The sequence below is a fragment of the Natator depressus genome, chromosome 10, assembly GCF_965152275.1.
Source record: "Natator depressus isolate rNatDep1 chromosome 10, rNatDep2.hap1, whole genome shotgun sequence".
In the NCBI taxonomy this organism is placed as follows: Eukaryota; Metazoa; Chordata; order Testudines; family Cheloniidae; genus Natator; species Natator depressus.
In genome coordinates, this window is record NC_134243.1 from 43,978,371 (window position 1) to 44,001,087 (window position 22,717).

The 22,717-nt window shown below is 49.4% G+C and overlaps 2 protein-coding genes across 5 annotated transcripts in view; both read right to left on the reverse strand.

Annotated features, from left to right (window-relative positions):
- Positions 1-670: 670 nt before the first annotated feature.
- PPIB (peptidylprolyl isomerase B) lies at positions 671-10,559 on the reverse strand. The gene is made up of 5 exons (XM_074965934.1): positions 10,370-10,559; positions 8,910-9,023; positions 7,327-7,420; positions 1,452-1,636; positions 671-1,037 (listed from the first exon to the last, which is right to left on the reverse strand). Exons 1-5 carry the CDS (start codon positions 10,526-10,528, stop codon positions 915-917), a joined length of 675 nt encoding a protein of 224 aa, XP_074822035.1. The 5' UTR covers positions 10,529-10,559; the 3' UTR covers positions 671-914.
- Positions 10,560-12,000: 1,441 nt separating this feature from the next.
- The window catches only part of CSNK1G1 (casein kinase 1 gamma 1), a 231,767-nt gene continuing 221,050 nt past the window's right edge, over positions 12,001-22,717 (reverse strand). For all 4 annotated transcript variants that reach the window (XM_074965941.1, XM_074965940.1, XM_074965939.1 and 1 more), the window contains one exon: positions 12,001-20,151. In XM_074965941.1, coding sequence (XP_074822042.1) covers positions 20,097-20,151 — 55 coding nt within the window. In that variant the 3' untranslated portion in view covers positions 12,001-20,096. The remainder of the gene's footprint in view (positions 20,152-22,717) is intronic.

Sequence of the window (22,717 nt, forward strand, 5' to 3'; positions counted from 1 at the left end):
ATAGCTGCGCTTCCAAAGAAGATGGCTCTAGACTGTTCTCAGTGGTAGCAGATGACAGAACAAGGAGTAATGGTCTCAAGTTGCAGTGGGGGAGATTTAGGTTGGATATTAGGAAAAACTTTCACTATGAGGGTGGTGAAACACTGGAATGCATTACCTAGGGAGGTGGTGGAATCTCCTTCCCTAGAAGTTTTTAGGTCAGGCTTGGTAAAGCCCTGGCTGGGATGATTTAGTCGGGGATTGGTCCTGCTTTGAGCAGGGGGTTGGACTAGATGACCTCCTGAGGTCCCTTCCAACCCTGATATTCTATGATTCTAAGGTACTGGGCAGAGCTCCACCACTGGGTGCATTGCCTGTGCCACACCTTAACCAAGGGGGAAATGAACAGGTCCCAGGGACTGTACTAACAGGAGCAGGAAGTGCAGCCCCCAGCAGAGGCACCATGCTGCAATACAGGGGGAGGTGCAGACACCAGCCCTGGCCTTGCCTGAGGTCCAAAGCAGATCATGTGCCTCCAAGCTCTCTGTTCAAATGCCTTAGCCACAGTAGTGGGGCATAAAAGCAGCAGAAGGCTGGTTGTTGCCCTGCTCAGGCAGAAGGGCCTGGGAAGGAGCTATTTTTGCAGGGGTGCATTCAGGCCTTACAGGAAGCGCACTCCAGGCAGTCCTATAAAAAACACACTGATCACATTTATTGGTGCATGTGCTTCTTACAAAAGTGATGGACCCACACCCCCTCTGCTGGCCAGGTGGAATGTGTTGGGTCACAGAGAACAGGAGGTTGGTGGCACAGTACAGCTGCTGCTCACCCAGATGGTAGCTAGATCCAAGGAGCCCTGTGGAGCATCACAGCCCGCAGCCTTCACAGGCCAGCCCTGGCTGCACGGTCCTGCCCTGGTGCTTGGGCAGGATGGTTTACTCTTTGGCAATGGCAAATGGTTTCTCCACCTCGATGGTGCCACAGTCAGCAATGGTGACATCCTTCAGGGGCTTGTCCTGAGCGTCCGTCTTGGTTTGCTCCACCTTCCTCACCACATCCTAGGGGACACCCACAGTGAGGATGGGATGTCCCTGTAAACAGGGTCCCCTGACAGCCAAAGCTGAGAGGGGTGTTTCCACCCCTTCCCCAGCTGGCAAGCTCCAACTTTAACTCCCAGCTGTTCCCTTGTCTCACCTCAGGCCTGCTCCAGAAAATATAGAAAAGGAGCCTCCTCTCCCAGGAGCCAAGACAATACTAGACTCACGCCCCTCAGCCTTTGTTTCCAGAGACACAGCAGCCATGGGCTCTGTCTGGCCCTCTAGCAAGGTCTAACATGCAGCCCAGACCCCATTCCCTCAGGGGCGCGAACAGCCAACTGCGCGTCAGCCATGCCAGGGAGGGTGCTTCCCCCACCCCACATCACCCCTGGGCATCTCCCCTCCACCCCGCCAGGGATGTGGCTTCCTCCTTACCATCCCTTCCAGGATTTTGCCAAACACAACATGCTTGCCATCCAACCAGGGGGTCTTGACTGTGGTGATGAAGAACTGGGAGCCGTTGGTGTCCTTGCCAGCATTGGCCATACTGACCCAGCCAGGTCCATAGTGCTTCAGCTTGAAGTTCTCATCAGGGAAACGGTCACCATAGATACTCTTGCCTGGCAACGAGAGAAGAGGAGCAGCTTACAGTCATGGGTTCCATGTAGGTCAGCTCCCACTGCTAGCACCAGACGAGCGTATTAGCACATCCAGAGAGGCAGCAGCCTCCATCAGGGAGAAGAGACCGCATCTACCCCCATCACGCAGGGCTCAGCTCCTCAGTGAGGCTCCTGGGAAGTCCTCCCTCCATCTACAGGAACCAACACACCCTCTGGGAGGGAGGGGAAGTGCCACAGATATGGGTAGGGAGCCCCATGCTGGCAGGCTAGGGGTGCACTGAGCTGTGGCTGAGAGCAGTGCTGTGGTTGACAGGAGCATGGGCACTTTCAAAACACACAAGGATGGGTCCCACTCCATGGACAGCTCCCAGGGCAGGAGCCAGGGGACACCCACCCTCTGCAAGTCACAATACAGATATGCAGCAATGAGCTAGTCTTTGCTTAAACAGCAGTGGCTCAGCTTTAGGAATGAACAAGAGGGAAGGGTCCCAGGTGGAAGCCCTCCTAGTTCCTGTGTAAGGAGCGTTGGCCAGGGCTCCCCGAGGGAGACTGAACTGTTAAGGGCATCTAGTGCTCATACTGTGCCACGTGCCTGCCTGGCTGCTAGTGCAAGGGTCAGGGTAGGGAGCAGAGAGACACTGCATCAAGGGGCAGCTGCTAGAACTACTGAGCGGGAGCAGAAGTGACTAAGTGACCCTTGGGGGAGCTGCTCGTCTGTTCGCTTGCTGTGTGCCTCACTGACTGAAGTTCATGGTGTGGTTGGTTTGTCTTGGGGGGCAGAGTGCTAAGCCTAGCCGCCTGCGAGGCCAGGCTGGGAGCTTCTTAATAAGGTTCTAGCCTGCCAGCCTCTCATTCCTAATCCCATGACTAGTCCTACCCCTTTGTCAAGGGACCCTAAAGGAGAACAGGGGGTTAAAAAGCCAACTCCTAAGCAACCAGAGGAGCTAGCGAACAGCAGAGTTTTGGAAGGGACTTTAGAGGAGTGTGAGGACCAGATCCCCTCATGTTCTGCCAATCAAACTTCCCTCTCCCCCCACTCCAAAAAAAAACAAACAAAAAACAAAAAAAAAACTGCAAGAGTAAAAATAATGCAGGCAGAAGTCCAGCAGCAGAGTGGGGGCTACCCAGTTTATTGCACTGAATGCAGCATGTTTGATTACCTGCCTTGTGGGTAGGTGGCACATGTGCATTTAGTGCAAGCAGCTCACAGCCCTTAGAGACAGAGTACAGGCCCTTGAGCTCAGAGTGGCTGAACTGGAGGAGCTAAGGGAGACAGAAAGGTACACAGACACTTTCTGGGACCAAGGAGAGCAGCCCCACCGCACAGTCTGACAGCCTCTGTGCTGCTGAGGAGGATGAAAGTCCTGGAGAAAGAGAACATCAAAGTGGAGCAAAGGGAAATGATCCCATGACTGGGACCCTCCTTCGAAATAATGTCATGGTGTTCTCTCGCACTGAGGATGCCCCCTCCAGGGGAGGGGACCCAGTTATTAGGAAGAGACAGTAATAGTAATGGGGGATTTGATCATTAGAAACACAAACAGCTGGGTTTGTGATAACCAGGAGAACTGCATGGTGAAGTGCCTGCTGGGTGCAAAGGTTGTAGATCTCTCAAGACATCTAGCTAGATTAATACGCAGTGCTGGGGAGGAGCCAGTAGCCGTGGTACATGTAGATACCAGTGACACAGAGAAGATAGGAGAGAGGTTCTGGAGGCCAAATTTAGGCTGCTAGGTACCTCCATGGTGGCATCCTCTGAAATGCTTCCAGTTCCATATGCAGGGCCAGTTAGCCAGGCATAACTGCAGAGTGTCAATACATGAATGAGACAATGGTGGAGGGAGGAGGGTTTTAAGTTTTATTAGGAACCGGTGAACCTTTTGGGGAAGGAGGAGGCTACATGGGAAGGACGGGCTCCACCTAGTCCAAAATGGAACAAGACTGTTGGCAGGTAAAATTAAAAAGGTTGTAGATGAGTTTTTAAGTTAAGGGCTGGGGGAAAGCCAACAGGTATATGGTGTATATATACACACAGGCACATGGTTCGGACAGAGATTTCTCTTAGGGGAGGATCTATTAACGGGGATTTTCTTTTACCTAATGGAGAGGATAGAAGTTGAGAGAGTACAGGTGGGAGCTGAAGAGAAAGTCAAAGGAGAAGGAGTCCCATTCAGTTACATCACATGAAGGCAGACAACTAAATATTGACTATTTTTATAAGTGCTTGTATACAAATGCTAGAAGTCTAAATACTAAGATGGGTGAACTTGAGTGCCTAGCATTACATGAGGCTATTGATAGTACAGGCATCACAGAAAGTTGGTGGAATGATGATAATCAACGGGATACGGTAATACCAGGGTACAAAATATATAGGAACGACTGAGTAGGTCGTTGTGGGGGAGTGGCACTATTCGTAAAAGAAAACAGTCAAATACAGTAATCTTAAATGAATGAAATAAACCATAGACTCTCTGTGGACAGAAATTCCATGCTTGAACAACAGTCTAGCAGAGGGATAGACTATCAGCCACCTGACTAGGATGGTGATGGAAAATGCGAAAGGCTCAGGGAGATTAGAGAGGCTACAACACAAGAAAAGTCAATAATAACAGCAGATTTCAACTATGTCCCCTCAGGACAGGATACAGAGATAAAATTTCTAGACACCATTAATGAATGCTTCTTGGAGCAGCTAGTCCTGGAACCCAAAAAGGGAGAGGCAATTCTTGACTTAGTCCTAAGAGGCAAACAGGATCTGGTCCAAGAGGTGAATACAGCTGAACTGCTCTGTAATAGTGACCATAATGTAATTAAATTTAACATCCTTGTAGGGGGGGAAAAATATGAAAGAAGCCCACCACAGTAGCATTTAACTTCAAAAAGGGGAACTACACAAATACGAGGAAGCTAGTTAAACGGAAATTAAAAGGAACAGTCACAAGAGTGAAATGCCCACAAGCTGCACGGAAACTTTTAAAACATAATAAAGGCTCAAATTAAATGTATGCCCCAACCAAAAAACCCCAAAATAGTAAGAGGACCAAAAAACACCACTATGGCAAAGCAGAGTAAAAGAGGTGGTTGAGACAAAAAGGCATCCTTTAAAAATTGGAAGTAAAATCTGACTCAGGAAAACAGGAAGGAGCATAAATTCTGGCAAGTCAAGTATAATTAGGCAGTCCAAATAAGAATTTGAAGAGCAACTAGCAAAAGACAAAAACAGCAAAAAAAATTTTTTTTAAGTACATCAGAAGCTGATAGCCTGGCAAACAATCAGTGGGGCCACTGAATGATCGAGGTGCTAAAGAAGCACTCATGGAAGACAAGACCGTTGTAGAGAAGCTAAATTAATTCTTTGCCATGGAGTTCCCTGCAAAGGATGAGAGGGAGATTCCCAAACCTGAGCCACTCTTTCCAGGTGTCAAATCTGAGGAACCGTCCCAGAATGAGGTGGTTTTGGAACAAACTGATAAATTAAACAGTTCTGAAGGAACTCAAAATATGAAACTGCAAAACTTACTAACTGTGGTGTGTAATGTATCGCTTAAATCAGCTTCTGTAACAGATGACTGGAGGATAAATAATGTGACACCAATTTTAAATAAAGGCTCCAGAGGCGATCCTGGCAATTACAGGATCGTAAGCCTAACTTCAGTACCAGGCAAATTGGTTGAAACTACAGTAAAGAACAGAATTATCAGACACATAGATGAACACAATTTGTTGGGGACGAGTCAACATGGTTTTTGAAAAGGGAAATCATGCCTCACCAATCTATTAGAATTCTTTGAGGCGGTCAAACAAACGTGAACAAGGGTGATCCAGTGGACATAGCGTATTCAGACTTTCAAAAAGCCTTTGTCAAGGTCCTTCACCAAAGGCTTCTAAGCAAAGTAAGCTGTCATGGGATAAGAGGGAAGGTCTTCTCATAGATCAGTAACTGGCTAAAAGACAGGAAACAAAGGGTAGGAATACAGGGTCAGTTTTCACAATGGAGAGAGGTAAACAGCAGGGTCCCACAGAGATTTGTACTGGGACCAGTGCTGTTCAACATATTCATAAATTATCTAGAAAAATGGGTAAAACAGTGAGGTGGCAAAGTTTGCAGAAGATACAAAATTACTCAACTGACTGCAAAGAGCTACAAAGGGATCTCACAAAACTGGGTAACTGGGCAACAAAATGGCAGATGAAATGAAATGTTGATAAATGCAATGTAATGCATATTGGAAAACATAATCCAGACAAGACACACAAAATGACGGGGTCTAAATTAGCTGTTACCACTCCAGAAAGATTTTGGAGTCATTGTGGATAGTTCTCTGAAAACATCCACTCAATGTGCAGTGACAGTAAAAAAATAAAAAAAAGCTAACAGAATGTTAGGAACCACTAGGAAAGGGATAGATAATAAGACAGTAAATATAATGCCACTGTATAAATCAAAAGTAAACCCACACCTTGAATACTGCGTGTAGTTCTGGTCACCTTATCTCAGGAAAGATCTATTAGCATCAGAAAAGGTGCAGAGAAGGGCAACAAAAATGATGAGGGGGATGGAACAGCTTCCGTGTGAGGAGAGAGAAAAAGGCCGGGACTGTTCAGTTTGGAAAAGAGACAACTCAGGGGGGATCTGACAGAGGTCAGTAAAATCATGACTGGTGCGGAGAAAGTGACCAAGGACGTGTTATTTACCCCCTCACGTAACACAAGAACCAGGGGTCACCCGATAAAATTAATAGGCAGGTTTAAAACAAACAAAAGGAAGGTATTTTTTCACACAACGCAGAGTCACCCTGAGGAACTCGATGCCAGGGGATGTTGTAAAAGGGCAAAAGTATAACTGGGTTCAAAAAAGCACTAGATGAGTTTATGCAGAATAAGACCATCAACGGCTATTAGCCAAGATCAAGAATACAACTCCATGTTTGGGTTTCCCTAAGCCTCAGACTGCCAGATGCTGGTACTGGATGACTGGGGATGGACCAGTCAATAATTACCCTGTTCTGCAAGCGCCCATTCTCAGGGAGGTGCCCATCCTAAGCAGGAGCTCTGGTTACACCAGCTGATGGGAGATGCTTCAGCTCAGGCCTGGCTGCTCACTGCGACACCCTTCTCCACAGCACAACCAGGAGTCCCCTACCAAGGGTGATCCCTGGTCGGGCGGTGTCTGAGCAAGAGCCTGAGTGCGCTGTCCGTGCTGGGGAATGGCAGGACTCAGGAGAACCCCTGTAACCGTAAGTGCCGACTCCCACTCTGCCCGGTGGGTGCTCGGCCCCGCCCTACCCCCATTCCACCCCTTCCCCAAAGTCCCCGTCTCGCCCCCTTGCACCTCCTTCCTCCAAGTCCCTGCCCCTGCCCCGCCTCTTCTCCGCCTCCTCCCCTGAGCACACATGTCCCCGCTCCTCCCCCTCCCTCCCGGAAAGTCCTAAGCACCACCAAACAGCTGTTAGGAGGTGAGGAGGGGACAGGTTGGCTGCCGGTGGGTGCGGAGCACCCGCTAATTTTTCCCCATGGGTGCTCCAGCCTTGGAGCACCCACAGAGTCGGCGCCTATGTCTCTAACTCCAAAGTGGCTCTGCAGAGCGCTGGGCAAGTGCAGCAGATTCACAGCCTGAGGGAGTCCATGCGCGAGGCTCATAGCCTGGAGCACAGGATAGTGGCAGGGTGGCACAGGCCCAGCATTACCTCCGGTGCCGTCTCCGCGGGTGAAATCTCCTCCCTGGATCATGAAGTCCTTGATCACACGGTGGAACTTGCTGCCCTTGAACCCAAACCCTTTCTGGAACAGAGGAGAGTGAACATGAGGCCAGGGGAGGAGCAAGTGCCTGGGCAATAGCTAAGGGATTGCTCCACCCCCACAATCACTGCTTCATTGCCTACCCATCTCCCCAAAGAGGTGCTCCCCCCAGACAGGGTGGGTTGAGCTGGTGCGCGAAGCCAGTTCTTCCTATGGATTGCAGTTTCAGGCGGCAGTACAGAGTGTCCATTTATGTCTCTGGCCCTCCTGGTTGGGAAGAAACCCTTTCAAATGCGACTGATACTGCAGCACTGCATGCCTGAACCTGCAGCCAGGGTTGAGGGGGAGTCCAGGAACAGTTCAATGGGAGCAGGCTGAGCAGTGATTACCAGGAGAGTAGCAAATTCCGTCCTACGGTAGGCAATTGGGCAAGGACAGGAGCTGGTTCGGTGAAGGGGTAGGGATGGGAACCTGGGGCAATTTTGCATCTTCTCCAACGCATCCCAGCTCAGGGTCCCAAGAGCTTTAGCCCCCAGCAAACCCAGAGGGTAATGGGACTTGTCTCCATTCCCAGTGCAAGGCAGAGCCGAGAAGAGTTTAGTACTGCTAGGGGCTGTGATTTTTAGAAGGGTCAAAAGGAGTTAGACACCCAACTCCCACTGAAAGGCCCCAACCCAGCACTCACCACGATGATCGAGTGACCGGAGCCCAGGGCTCTGCTGGAGAACACTTCCTGGCCCTCAGCAGCAGGCAGTGAACAAGAATCAAGGCTCCAAGTGTTGGGAGCTAGTGAGGGATCTGATCTCTCCGCAGCAGGCAGCTGTGCACAGACCCCTCCACCTTACCCATGGGAGAAGGGGTGTAGCAAACAGCCTTCTGCATTGCACTCAGAAATCTCAGTCTTGGGCCCCAGGCTTCAGCCTTTTGATAGCCAGTTATATAAAAAAGGGGACATGCCGCACTGCTATTCCCTTGGGGTTTGGTTCACAGGCAGTGCAGCAGCAGGAGACTGGGAAGTATCTTGGTGACTCCCCCATTCTAGACCATGCTCCCCCACTCACTCCTCCTCCCCCTAGGCAGAACTAGAAGTGGGGGGTATCAAAAGTGGGGTTGAAGTGCCAGGATGCTGAGCAATGCTGGTAGACCTTCTACAGGTCTTTGTGGCTTGAGGCAACACCCCCCTCATGTGTATTTAGAATAAACCTGAGCATAACTCTCAGGATGAGCCTGCAAAGGATAACTACCCTGGCAGCTGGCACACCCCATCAAGGAGAAATGGAAGGTCTGCTCAACCAGTGAGCACATCTGACCTGTAATTAATATGGAGGCTGCCAACAAACACACCCCATGTGCTGCTGGAACGACCTCACTACTGGTCCCCAGCCCAGCACCTGACTTTCTCCCTGCTTCCGGCGGGGGCGGGTGTGCGTATGCACACCAGGGCCAACACCAACTTATGCTGAATGGCACACTGCAACTCCGGGTGAGTTGGGAAACCAGAGTGAGGGCCATTGCCCAGCGGTCCATTCACCTCTCCTGTGGCCAAGGCAACGAAGTTCTCCACAGTCTTTGGGACGGTCTTCCCCAAAAGGCCAATCACGACCCGGCCAACATCTTCGTCCCCGATCCGCAGATCAAAATACACCTGTGGTACAAGGGAAGCAACGTTAGCCAGGGATTCCTGTTTCTCCTGTCAAGACGTGGTACTTGGAATACCAAATGGAGCCAGTCGGATGACACCTCCCCACCATGCCAGGCGCAGGCACTGAGCCTATCTGGCTGGCTGGCTTACAGCAGCTCCAGCTCATGGGATCCAGCTGCAAGTCAGCCCTTGAGCTGTAAATCATCCCAACTCTGAGAAGCAGCAAGAGGGGCAGAGGATTAAGCTCAACATCGGGAGGGGTTAGAAAGCTCAGAGCTCTTTAGTGTTCGGTTAGCTGCACCTTGAAGACCTTTCCACAGCAACCCCATCCATCTGGAGCACAAGTAACCCCATTAGACCAAATTATCTGCCCTTTAGGGCAGGGCCTGTGTCTTTTACTCTAGGGCTATATTCAGAGCTACGCACCTTTCTATTCCTGAGACTCATGCACCAGCTGGCTCTTAAGCCAAGCTTGGCAGGGATTCCTGCCTAAGGAATCTTGGCTATCAGGTCCCCCGCCCCCAATGCCTGGCATGGAGTCAACAAGATGGCAGCACGCTGAATGGGCTCAGAGAGAATTGCCACCAGAACCCTTGCTTTTGGGGCTCCCACTCCTAGAACAGCGCTGGGCTCAGCTCACAGGCTGGCCTGCCCCTTCCCTGCAGCCCCACACCCGTGCACGGGGGACTGCGGCAGATCCCAGACTCCAGCTGTTTCAAGGAACCCGGGCATCTCACCCCCTGCCCTCCGACAGACCCTCCCGCTGATCCCATCTGTGCCCGGCGCGTGCCTCTCGGCCCGGGTTGGGGCAGGGCTCCGGAGAGGCCAGGGTTAACCGAGCCACCGACAAAGGCCGGCGGCACCTCCGGCTCCCCACCCTTGGCGCCCGCCGCCCCTGTTGGCTGCCCAGAGAAGCCGTGGCCGCGCGAGCCCGGCGGGAAGGGACGGAGCCCGCGGCTCCGGGACACCCGTCTGAGCCTTCCCCAAGGAGCCAGCAGCCCGCACCCCTTCCCTGCCCCGACCCACCCCCGCTGGGCCAGACCAAGCCTCGGGACCCACGAATTCCCGGGGGCCGCCCCGGCAGCGCGGTCACGGCTCCGGGGCCGCTAGGCCAGGCAGCGGGCACCGCGCCCCGCTCTAGGGGAGCCGAGTCCAGCCTGCCCCGGCTGCGGTGCGGGGCTCGGGGCCCGGAGGAGTAGGGGCAGGGGTTGGGGGCTGAGCCGGCAGGGACGGGGACCCGGGGGGCAGATTCCAGGAGGGGTGGGGGCCCGGCGGGGGGAGACCGGGGGCCCTGGGAGAGGTTTCGGGGGGGGGGATGAGGCGATCAGGGCGGGGGGGGGGCGGCCCACCTTGGCGGTGACCTTGGGCCCCTTCTTGCGCTCCTCGGCCCGCGAGGCGGCCGGCAGCAGCAGCACCAGCAGCGACCCGCCCAACAGCGCCGCGGCCACCAGCAGCTTCATCCTCCTGCGCTCGCAGCCCGACCACAGCGCCCGCCGCGCCGCCAGCATCCGGGACCCCCGCGCGCCGCTCGCCCCACCCACCTGCGCGCCCACTCCCAGCCCGAGGCGGATACGCCTCCGCTCCCCCGCCCTGGCAGTGGTACGGCCCGAATCGCTCTGCCGCCTACAAGCGCCGGACTGAAGGAACAAATCGATCCCGAAGGGGAGGCGACACTCTTCCCCCCGCCCAGCGAGCCAGGATAGCGCGTTCCATCGCGGACAGAGGGGGATCAGGAACCGGCCCCAGAAACTGCCACGTTTCCAGTTTCTCATTGGGCCACGTCTTAGCCAATGGGAAGCGGGCACGGAAGGACGGGGCGCAGCGGCGCGCGCCGATTGGGCCCACTGTCATCCACGAGGGATAGCGCCCAGGATGCACGGCGCGCCCCGTACAGGGACTACATCTCCCGGCAAGGAGCGCGCGGCTGAGCTGGGCCGCGGGAGCGGCTGCCCGTGGCAGCCGAAAGCGACGGGGTGACCAATGACAATATGTCCCGTGTGGCCGGGGCGGTCTCTTTTCGAATCCCAGTCCCGGCCAGTCTGACTCTTCTGGAAGAAGTGGGACGTTTGTCCCACTTGTTCTTGCCCACTGGGTCAGGGGGCCGGGGCACACGCCCACTTTTGTCCGTAGTTGGGGGTGGAGGAACGGGCGGGGGCAGGGGAAGTGCCCGTGCCAGGCCCCCGCAGGGAAGGAAGCAGGCTCAGGGCAGGCAAGACCGGGGGAGGGGAGGAGGACTTGGGCTAGCACCACATGGTGTCCTGTTTTTCCTTTGGGAAATATGGTCACCCTACAAACCGGACCCTGACCCATGGTGAGCAGGGGGCTCTTGGCCATCTGGTGTGGTTCCTCAGCTCTCTGCAAGGAGACAGACGAATGCTGCAGCTTGGTACTAGCTGCGTAGAGGCCCTTAGTAGGAATATATCCCCCCCCCCCCCTCAAACAGCCAAGTTCTTACAATAAAAAGTGAATATGGGCCCTTTCGAGCTGCTCAGAGCCCTAAACATAAGAACAGCCATCCTGGCTCAGACGAAAGGTCCATCTAGCCCAGTATCCTTCTTCCGTCAGTGGCCAATGCTAGGGGCCCCTGAGGAAGTGAACAGAACAGAGCTCCATCCCCCATCGGCAATTCCCAGCTTCTGGCAAACAGGCTAGGGCCACCATCCCTGCCCTCCATGAATTTATCCAGTTCTTTTTTGAACCCTGTTAATTAGTTTGTTTGCTAATGCCTAGCCCTGGCTCTGGCCTTGAATGTCCAGGGCCGAGTTACTCCTACAGCACACAAAGGAAAGCAAGGGAAGGTGTAACCCACTGTGGGAACTAGAGCTTAGTCACATGGATTCACTCATTTGTGGTAGGGATGCATTCAGGACCCAGCTACAGCTAGTTACAGCAGAGACAACGAGGAGTTCGGTGGCACTTTAAAACTAACAGATTTATTTGTGCATAAGCTTTCGTGGGTAAAAAACCCACTTCTTCAGGTGCATGGAGTGAAAATTACAGATGCAGGCATAAATATACTGACACATGAAGAGAAGGGAGTTACCTTACAAATGGAGAACCAGTGTTGACAAGGCCAATTCAATCAGGGTGGATGTGGTCCACTCCCAATAATTGATGAGGAGGTGTCAATACCAAGAGAGGGAAAATTGCTTTTGTAGTGAGCCAGCCACTTCCAGTACCTATTCAAGCCCAAATTAATAGTGTTAAATTTGCAAATGAATTGTAGCTCTGCAGTTTCTCTTTGAAGTCTGTTTTTGAAGTTTTTTTGTTGAAGGATGGCTACTTTTGGATGTCTAGGGCGATTGACTCTGGACTCCTCGTTGTTTTTGTGGGTACAGACTAACACTGCTACCCCTCTGATACTTAGAGCAGAGAATCACTCCTGGAGCCCAGCACTCTAAACCCAGCCTTTCCCCATACTGGGGTGCACTACCATGCTGTAGGGGACACACTGCCAGACCTGCATAGGTGGGTGGAATCCCAGCTCAGCAAATACTTCACCATATTCAAAGGCCTTCTCTAAAGTAGGATTTAAGGTGTGATGGTCTCATGTGTTAGCAGAAAAGACCCAAGCATTTTTGGAATCAAACATCACATGTCTGTAACCTATTGTAAAATACTAGTACAGCAGGCAGGAAGCATGTCTGGGCCTTTAGCTTTTCCTTTGTTTGGGTGCCTTCAGCTGTAAGTACAACTGGAATGCAGGATGACATCACTGGAAGTAGCCTTACATGCATCTAGAGGAGAAACCCCAAAACAACATGTTTAGTTTTCACTGACAACATAGAACCCAAAAATGTTAAGAAATATAAAAGCAGGAAACCACTCGTATACAGAGGTCCCTAAGGCCCTGTTAGAAGGGGCTCAGAATAATTTGTGCCTTTGCAATGGAATGACCTCTAAACTACCTCAGCAGTAGGAAGCTCAAGATCTGCCCCAGTCTTGAGGCATCAACAACAATTGAAGCACTAGGGCAACTGAGCAGCATGCTGAGATCCTGTCATCAGTCCACCTAACCCAAGTGTCCTGTGAGAGTGTGATGGTCTTTAGGGGCCCTACGTAACTCTCATGAAGGAGGCAAAAGTGATCAGGGAAAAGGAGAGTTTGCTATTCAGGTCGCTTTGAGCACTATGATGGGCTGCTAATGGTAACAGGGTGGTCTGCCTAGCTACTAGATTTTTTTGCCTGGACTAAAGTTTTCATGCTATTTTGCAAAGCTGTGTATTACATTTAAATTTTTCAGATGAACACTTCCTCTGGAGAGGAGTGAGACTGGTAGGTATTTGGTCCTACTGGTATTTGTCTGGTTGGGGTAAGCATACTCCCTTGTTGCTACTGATCAACAATGCATACAAGCTTTGCACCACAGGAGCAGCTGCCTCCATTTGCCTGACATTTCAAATGGGAAAGTTGGCCCATATTGGATCCTGAATGCACACATCAAACTTTATAAAAGACTAAAGAGTGGGAACAGAGAGTAAAGGTAAGACATTTTATTTTACATACAAAAAGGGTGCAAACGGGAGCCCCTGCCCCCCAAAAGGGGAAGGGGAGTAATTAAAGATCACATTTGTTGTGTTTCTCATGATGCCCCAATAAATGGGCAAATCAGAAAGAGAAACCAACAGTAAGCAGGACCCATTTTCTTGATGGAAAGGAGCTCCCCTTGGAGGGGTCTTCCCCATGATATAAGCCCTTATCCTGGTTGAACCATTTCAAACACATTTTAAATTGACATTCATGTTAAAAAATACTACAAGTTCCATGTTCACAGCTGAGCTTTGAGACCAGTGCCTGAAATATGAATAAAACATTGCATTACATATTTAAAACAAAAGATAAAAAACTCGAGGCATTTTAAACAAGAATCAGACATCCACGCAATATTTAAAAAATGATTTCCACAGCTGATTTTCATGTATTTTACAGTAAAAAAAGTTGCAATTAACATTCCCTCAGAAGTACAAAGGGCTAAATTAAAGTAATAGACAAAATAAATTATAGCTTGTAAAGTTTCCAGTGGGAATTAATCACTTGACAGTATTTTTTATTTGGGGATTTGTGGTTTATAATGTATTTGGTATAATCTACATGTTCCCAGAGGATATTCTTCTCTCTGTCTCATAATTACAAATAAGACTTTATCAGTACCAGCTTGCTGTTCTAATTTGGGAAGAGAGAACTTGTCACTTGTTTTCTTACAAGAACACTTGGAAAAACCAAGGTTCTCAGAGTTGTTTGCACTGTGCAGCTAGAGCTATACAGGTGGGGAACGAGCCTCTACTGTGAAGATAATTTTCCTGAGACACTCCCAAAAGGATTAGACGTCTTTTAAAGCCTTTTCCTGCCTGTATTCCTCCTGGCTTGGCTTTCACCTGTGATTTGGGCAGGCCAAAGACATAACAGAGAACTGTCCCTTTTCTGGGTGGTTTCTCCCTACTCTTGGCGATCAGAACCAGTCCCTTACTTCAATTGGTATTAATTCAGTGAGGTCCCAAGGCTCTGATCTCTTGCCGTGAAAATACTTGTGATGTACTAAAGAGCATGTTGGGACTGCCCCAGAAAGGTAGGGAGAGGAGTGAGAAAGGAAAAAAAAATCTTGGTCAGAGAGTTTGAAGTCTCTTTAAAATATGAAGTTTGGTCAACCAAACTAGAAACCCACAGAGAAGTGTTCACTGTTATTTCAGACCCTGAAGCCCAGCTTCACACACCTTTACACACAAATACTGGAGTGGGTTTCCTTTTGGATGTGGGGAATACATTTTTCATGTTCTCTATTCAAATAGATCTGAATCAGTATCTATCACCTATACTGTACAACTATTAAACTGAAGCCTGAGAAACCAATTCTGTTGCAGTCAGTTACCTGGAAATGTAACTGAAAACACCCAACACTTTAAAACCACATAGTCACTCAAGAACAGTAAGAGTCCTAGGGCACGGTACCGCCAAACACTGTGCAAATTGCAAGCACCCTGCAGAGGGGAATGCTCACCTAGAAGTTGGTAACTGAAACTTCACTTTCAAACCAACCGTTCTTGACAAAGAGATGGAGCTGGCAGCTGTCACCCGCATTCAAGACTTTCCCTGAAACCTTCAGTGGTATTGTGGAAAAGCAAAGTTTCCCCATTTATAGTGCCTTTAACGCTCTCTTCCCCCCCCCCCCCCCACCACACACATGCTGGTTTGCAGGGGAAAACAGGATGGCAGCTATGGCTGTATGGACACTTTCTTAGGCGTTCAAACAGCACTCCCTCCAAAACACAATTTGAAATAACAAGCTCTACCAAGGGAGGGCTCAGCTCAGCAGTCTCCAGCTTGCTCTCTATTAACAACATGCAACAAGCTCAGGGACCCAGGCATGTTACTCATGTCAGAATCCTAAGTCAAAATGGAATACTATGAAGTTACTGCTTGCTAATTGGTTACTGGAAACAATCAAACCACAAAAGAGGAGATGGCCTCATATAGATGTTTTAAAGGGCCAGGGGAAAGACATTTTGAGGTTTCTTTTCCTTCTCAAAGAGCACTAGTGTTCCTGGGAGCAGTGATTCTGGAAACTAGGTGATACAGTTCATGCTAAAAGAGTGATTACTTTGAAGGTTGTGATCAAGTAGGAGTAAGGTTTCCAGCTAAGCAGACCCTGGCATTAAGCAGTTACTAACACAGAATCATCACGGACAGAATGCTATATGTGCTTTTTCTGTTTAAGTATACTGAAAGCTACTTTTAGAAGATGCTTCTTTTGGCTAATAAAGAGCAGCTGCTTTAATGCATTTTTTCCAACTGTACTGAGAATAAATAAGCAATTGCTATTTGCATGCTGGAAACCTCTTGATCATGGCAGTTCAGCAGATTAGTTGATTCATTTCAACTACCCAAGCATTGCTTACTAGATATCTGGTTCACAAGCACCTGTCCCCCACTTTACACACAACAGAGCGGCTAAATTATGGACAGACAACGAGGAAGACCATGCTCAACATGAGTGCAAGTCATTCCCACCCTCCCTCGCGGACTGGGGTTTCACAAGGTTGCACACAACATGCTGATGTTATGTTCTGCTTAGATTCTGATGTGGACTGAGCATAACTCCAGAGTTCAGCTAAAGTGAGAGCTGCTGCTGAATTTTCAGTTCTGTAGTGTACTGGCCAGGAGGCAGGACTAGGTCATGCCCTTGCCATTTGGGGAAGACACATTTGATGTTTTGCCACACTGTAGTTGATATACAAAAGGACTACTGATTATGCTGCATGTGGTTAGCACATTTCTGATTAGTTCACATCCATTTGTGTCCAAACAATAGACAGCAAAGTCACCAGTGATGGTGCCTGCTTTCTTTTATCAGGGAAGTGGGACAGGGGAAGTGTGCGGAGAAGAGGGTTAGTTCCAGCATTCCTTAACTAAGCTGCATAAGGCTGGACTGTTCATGGCTTTAAAGAAATAAAAAGAATTTCAAAAGCTCCCACACTGTACATGGTCCCCTCGAAGAGGGTTTCAGAGGTTCTTTAATACAGGATGGAAGGGTTACCAAGAGAGCCCAGATTGAAGCAAAGAAAACATCCATAAGTAAGTGTTCTCAGGAAGGGGTAATAATTACATCTATACATGGAGTTCAATACAGCAGTGCAATATTTTATTGAAAACCTCACTTGAGGCCTCAGGAGACTGCAATGGAACATTGGTGGGTCCCTGCTGCAGGGGAACCACATCTGGAAATCCAGCTGTAGTATTAGGCCATGCGAAGGAAGCATAGGACAGCCAGATGATGCTCCTGCTCAGCAGCTCCACTGGCCAGCTGTGATCTGAGATTCTCTCCTCTCATTTTCTTGGAAGAATGCAGGTATATACCAACTAATATATTAGTTTCCAGTGGGGAGGAGAGGCAGGGAATTAATGTAGGTGGGTTTAATGCTCTAATTCCTACTGTAAGATGGCCCGCTCGATCTGGTTTTTATCACCAGTCACTTCTTGAACTTTATGAGTTCGAATAGTTTCCTTAGAATAGGATTTACTGTTTACCCGCTTTTTACATCCTTTGCCCTTCTGAAGAGTCCAATGTATGACTATAGTGCAAGAGGGCTTGGTATAACTGAGCATTACCAGCATGCCTTGGGGAGATACATTCTCTCCCCTTCATATACATCATCATAGGATTAAAAGAACATCAACTCCCCAGAGCAAAGCACTAGTGTGGTCAACATGAAATGGCTTTCAAACTGACCCACTTAAAAACAAGGGAAAATTTCTACCAATCAAATACATTCACTTACTTAAAAATAATATTTAAGAACAAAAACAAAAAAAAATGCAGACACACTTCCCTCCCCATACATACTTTGCAAACTACAAGCTACTCCCTGATTGGAAATAGTTAGGAATGACTGAACAATGTCAGGAAATGCAGAAGGAATTGAGTTTCTCCTCTGAGTTTTGGTGACAGGCACTTAATGGGGTTTAGGAGGGCAGCAATGCTTGTGTCTCAGGGCCCAGTACAATCTGGAGAGCTGGGAGCATACAACTGCTTTCTCCCCACAAATTCCTGCGCCTCCCTCCCCCCAAGATGCCGAACCATGGTTTCCTATGGTGAGGGTATGAGGAAATGCTCATTTCAAACAGCCTGACTTCTTAGAAAGTCAACAGCAGTAGAAGAGTTCAGGAAGAGGCAGAGCAACAAAACTAAGTGATTAAATGTCCCCTGCCCTCCTCTCCTTGGGAGAAAGAAAAGGGGTTAGGGAGTCCAAGCAGCCACACTCATGGGGAATGGAAAGCCCTTTCCTTTTGCACCCCACTTGTTACACTTAACGGAAAAGTTCTTGCAGAATTAAAAAGGTGGGTTTACAAATCTCTTGGTGGGTTAGTGAATGAAGAGCAAGCTAGCCCCCAGCTTAACTTCACCCCAGTGGCGGAGAGAGGAAAGAGCAGCAAAACGCTTGGCTATATCTGCTTTCTTTCCATTTGAATAAGGCATTAAGATCCCAGCAGAAAATGGCTAGCAGCTGAGAAACACCCCAAAGGGATTCTCTGGGAGAGCAGAATCACCACGATAGAAAAAGGGGCTGAGTTTCAAGCTACAAATCCTAACCACTGAACTGCAGCAGTGTGTTCGCCTGCCTTACTGCTGCTCTGCCTGAAGGGGGAGGGAGTCTCTGCCCACCCCGAAACAAACACTCCTTCCCTGCTTCTTCCCATCGCTTCCCTTTCAGTGCATGTCACTACACGCACTCAGAGGCAGCTGGACCACCATTTTGAAGAGATGGTATATTAGAGCCTCCGTACTCTGCCTCTGTACGTAATTCAAGCACTGGGGTGGGAGAGCCCTAATTACATGACAACTACAGCCCCTGAAATGAGGGGTCTGATCCCATGCTGATGTGATATGCAAACAGGCAAAGCACGAGGAACCAATTCCTAGCCTCCACAAAAAAGCTTCTTTAGCTCTTGTAAACCTTTGCCACACAGACCCCACACAATTCCCCCCAGGAGTAACTGCAGCTGCCTCTTCAGAGCTCAGCAATCCTTACACTGGGATATGAGAGTTCATGTGCAAAGTGCCCTAAGCCCTTTGCTAAATAATGGTTTGACTCAAGAATGGTGTGTTAAAAAGACCTTAGCTCCCACTACAGGGAGAACTGCATGGTGTGTGCTCCAGGCCCCACAGACAGAGCTCTGAGCCTGCACTCAGGCCTAGGCAGCTTGCAGAGCACACTGAAACCTACACAAAGTCTGATTTGAGTAGCTTATCTGGCCACCTGCAGATGCAGTCACTGTAAGGCAGTTAAGTGTCCATTCCCTACTTGGGTAGCTTTGCTCTCTCAAACACTTCCATTGTAGACTATTTAGTAAATTGAAAGAAAGGTGCTTACTCCATAATCAACCTCCCAGAAACCATCTGAGAAGGTTAGGCGGCCACCCTGCCATACAAAATATCTGCAGTTTGGGAAACATCAGGTTTTCAGTTATGTAATCCATATCTGCTTGTCTACCCAGAGAAAACTCCTCCAGCTCAGCAAGGCTGATGCCTCTCCCTGCTCAAAAAGAAAGCTAGTGCCCCCCAACTCCAGGCTGGTTATGTCAGGCACCAAGTAGGAAACCATGGTAGGGACATTCACTGGCAGCTACAAAGGGTGATTCAAAATTCAAGTAGGTTTCTCTCAGCGCATGACCAACAATAGGTGATTAGCTTTAGGGTTTTCTGGATGTTGCAAGCAAACCCTCTGTTGAGGACATTCTTTGCACCCCTCCACATTCCAAGCTGAATGTCTGTCTGTGCCGGCATCACTTGTCCATGCGAAAAATCTACAGACACAATATGCATCTGTAATGCTAAAAAATAATAAAAAGTGCAACAATGTCAGTTTCTTTAAAACAATCCGCACTGCTCTGTTACCATTTGGAGAAGGGAGTGAACAAGGAAGCCAGAGAACCTAAGGGACTGGAACAGTAGATTGCAAGTCTCACGCTACAGTATAACTGTTCCCAAGGAGCCTAGGAGGGAGCCTACGTCCCACTGCTGTACCTGGCCAGGCTGGCAGTACAGGCTGACGCTGAAAGGGACCTGGGGGAGAAATTGCCTCATACCAGCCAGGACCTTCTCCCACATGTCTTTCCTGCTCAGACAACCACCTATCACCTCCCATTAGCCAAAGAAGCCTACCAGGGGTATTTCCATTTGGGAGGGAGGAGGATGGATGGGCAGAGAGAGTGTGAGGGGGAGTAAAGTGAGCAGGAAACAAAGCATAGTTCTCAGGTTTGTGTGAATGATGCCTTCTGCCGTAAACAATGGGAAGGAGGGTCAGCCAGCCAGCCCACCTGCCCACTGGGCAACCAAGGCCTGAGCCAGCTGCAGTCCTGATCCCAAAAGGAGCTTCAGGCTTGGAGCGAATGAGGAGACCATGGAGCAGATCCACCCCAGAGCGGTTTGTTTTGGAACTATTTTCTTCTCTCTTTTTGGTTTAAAATGTCACTTGTTTCTCTTCCTCCTACGCCGCCTCCTCCCCCTAGAGAGAAGCTCCTTTCAGTAAGACATGGCAGGAGCTGTAGGTGGAGTTCCTACAAGAACCCAGGAGGCACCGGTCATTTGTGACGCTGGGCAGTCTTCTTCCTTTTCCTCTTAAAGAAGCAGCAGCACCTGGAGCACAAAGAACACAGCAAGTCAGTAGAGTGGACTAGACCCTACAGCAGGCCCCCCGCCACCTGACTTCCATAAACTGCACAGGGTGGGCTTCTTCCCTTCATTCACAGTACATGCAATGGGATCTCAACATGTTCAGCACTAAGGACAAAACAGACCTACCAACACCTCCTCCAATAGAAGGAAAGTCCACGAGGCCAGCAGCAGACCAGTCTAGCCCGCAATAGAAGGGGCAGCAGTACTGTGCTCAGACAAGGGCCAATGGATCACCATAAAGGCAGGTATCCAAGTGCTATCACACACTGGGATTTGCTCTTATGGAAGAGGAGGTTCAACTGATCATTATTATTTATGTTTTGCTGATGTCCAAAGGCCATGCTCAGGATCAGGGACTGGTTGTGCCAGATGCTGTATGAAGCCAAGGTCCCTGCCCCAAGGAAATTAACTGGGAACAAGGAAATAAGGCACAATAGCCAACAGGAAGGCAGATGAAGTCTTGCAGCAGAACAGGGCTCTCCAGTTGCTGGGAGTGAAGGAAACAGGCGAGATACACTAACAGGCTGTTTCCCTCTGCCCAAAACTACTAATTGACTGTGCCCTAAAAGGTGCTGGAATGGTTTGAGCCAGGCCTGACTAAATATTTCCAATCACATGATGTGCTGTGTTTCTAAACTGCTCATGGTAAGCTGAAAAGGACTAGTTCTGAAAAGATCTGATTCGGGGCCAGCTTCCTTTACTGAACCCTTGACTGATGGTATAAGAGTTTCAGTTTAAAGACCAATAGTTTAGTCTACAAATATACAACCCCTGCTTCTTCCCTGATCTGGGGCAGGGAAGGCTAACAGTGCACAGCGAACAGGGAGGCAAAACGATGGGATGATGGAGATAGAGGTGGTGTGAAATAAACACCCTTCAAAGCTGATCCTTAAAAGATGGAGGTTTCATTTGTGGAATATACTAAAATGAGTCACCCAGTCTGTCAGCTCCAGGTGGTTCCTCAGGAATTACATGGTATTTAAAGACAACTCTGTATTCAGGTTCTAGTGTCAGGAACATCTGCATGGAACGATCTTTGTACTTAGCAAGTTCACCTGCTCCTGTGCTGCTTATCTTCTTCCCCATGACATCACAACCATTTCGTCAGTGACCAGTTGTGATATTAGGATTATGGCCTTTGAGGAGGGAGGAGAAGAATAAGGAACAGGCAGAGAGGTATGCAAAAATCCCGTTTTCATGCAAATACCTCTAACAAGCACACAGGAGTAAAGACATTGAGAAGCTATGCCACAGAATGGCAGCAGCATCTGCAGGCAGACTCATTTGCTATTGGGTCAGTGGTGGCTCTAAACAAGCTTTTAATACTGGTATTTATCTGAGAGCTGAAATATACACTACTGCCCCTGAGGAGTGCATGTCCTCTCCTGTCTCAGCCCAATTACAGGTGATTGAAAATGAGGAATAACTACTTAATCTCCTTATTAAGCATGCTTACTGCTAGTGAGAGGTGCTAGACTGGCAGCCCGGGAGAGCGATACCCTCCATACAGCCCTGAGCAGATACAGAGATGGCAACAAGAAGGCAAGTGTACATACACCATGCCTGCTTATGTGCCTCAGCCCTAGCCAGCAGCAGTCTCCATGGCTTATCCTTAGCTTCCCTCCAGAGATTTCCCATGGGAGGGTCAGTTATGGAGTGGGGTGGTGAACATGTGACATGAATATCCTGTCACTAGCAAATGGATGATTTCACATAGGTCCTGGATAGCCATCAGATGGGTAGTGACTTTGGTCACTACCACCCTAAGCTGGTTTTGAATGAGACCGCTAGAGGTTCATAAATTGGAAGGCCAGAGGGGACATCTCATCTGATCTCCTGCATAACACAGTCTAGAGAATTTCCTCCTGGTGAAGTGTTCTGTACCCCAATGTCCTGAGCCACCCATGTGCCCTCACTCATTTTAACCGTCCAGTAGCACTCTATTTTCCTCCCACAGTAACCACCTTCCTTCAGGACTCAGGCACCAGTAAAAGGAGAAAGGAACTGTCATGGTGAGAAACAGGACAGGAGTATGTCTGAGGGATTACTGAACACACGTATCTGATCAGGGAAGGAGAACCAAGGCCAAGATTCACTCTCTGCCCCAGATTTCAAGGGCCTGACTGATTTCTAGCTGCTCTTTTTAGCCATCTCTTTCCTTGGTGATTCCTTTGCTCTCTTTTGGCCCCTGTTGCTCAGACAGAGGGCCCCTTTGCTCAGTTTGGAAGGGTTCAGGAAAGGAAGTCCTTAGAGTTGTTAACACAGGCAGAGGCAGAAACGTCAAAATAAAAGAATAAGACAGGCTGACAATTATACAGAATGTGACCTTTGTGCGTGCAGACAATGTTTAAGAACAGCCCCAGAGTACGACACACAGAGAAGCCAAAGAGATGCCAGCGGTACTGGAGGCAGTGCCAGTAGAGAGGAGGGCAGAGAAGGACCAGTCTGCCACCACGCAGGGACATTCTTCACCACACATGGGGCCGTGAGATTTGAACTTCCTACATTCTACTCCTGTCTCTGTAGC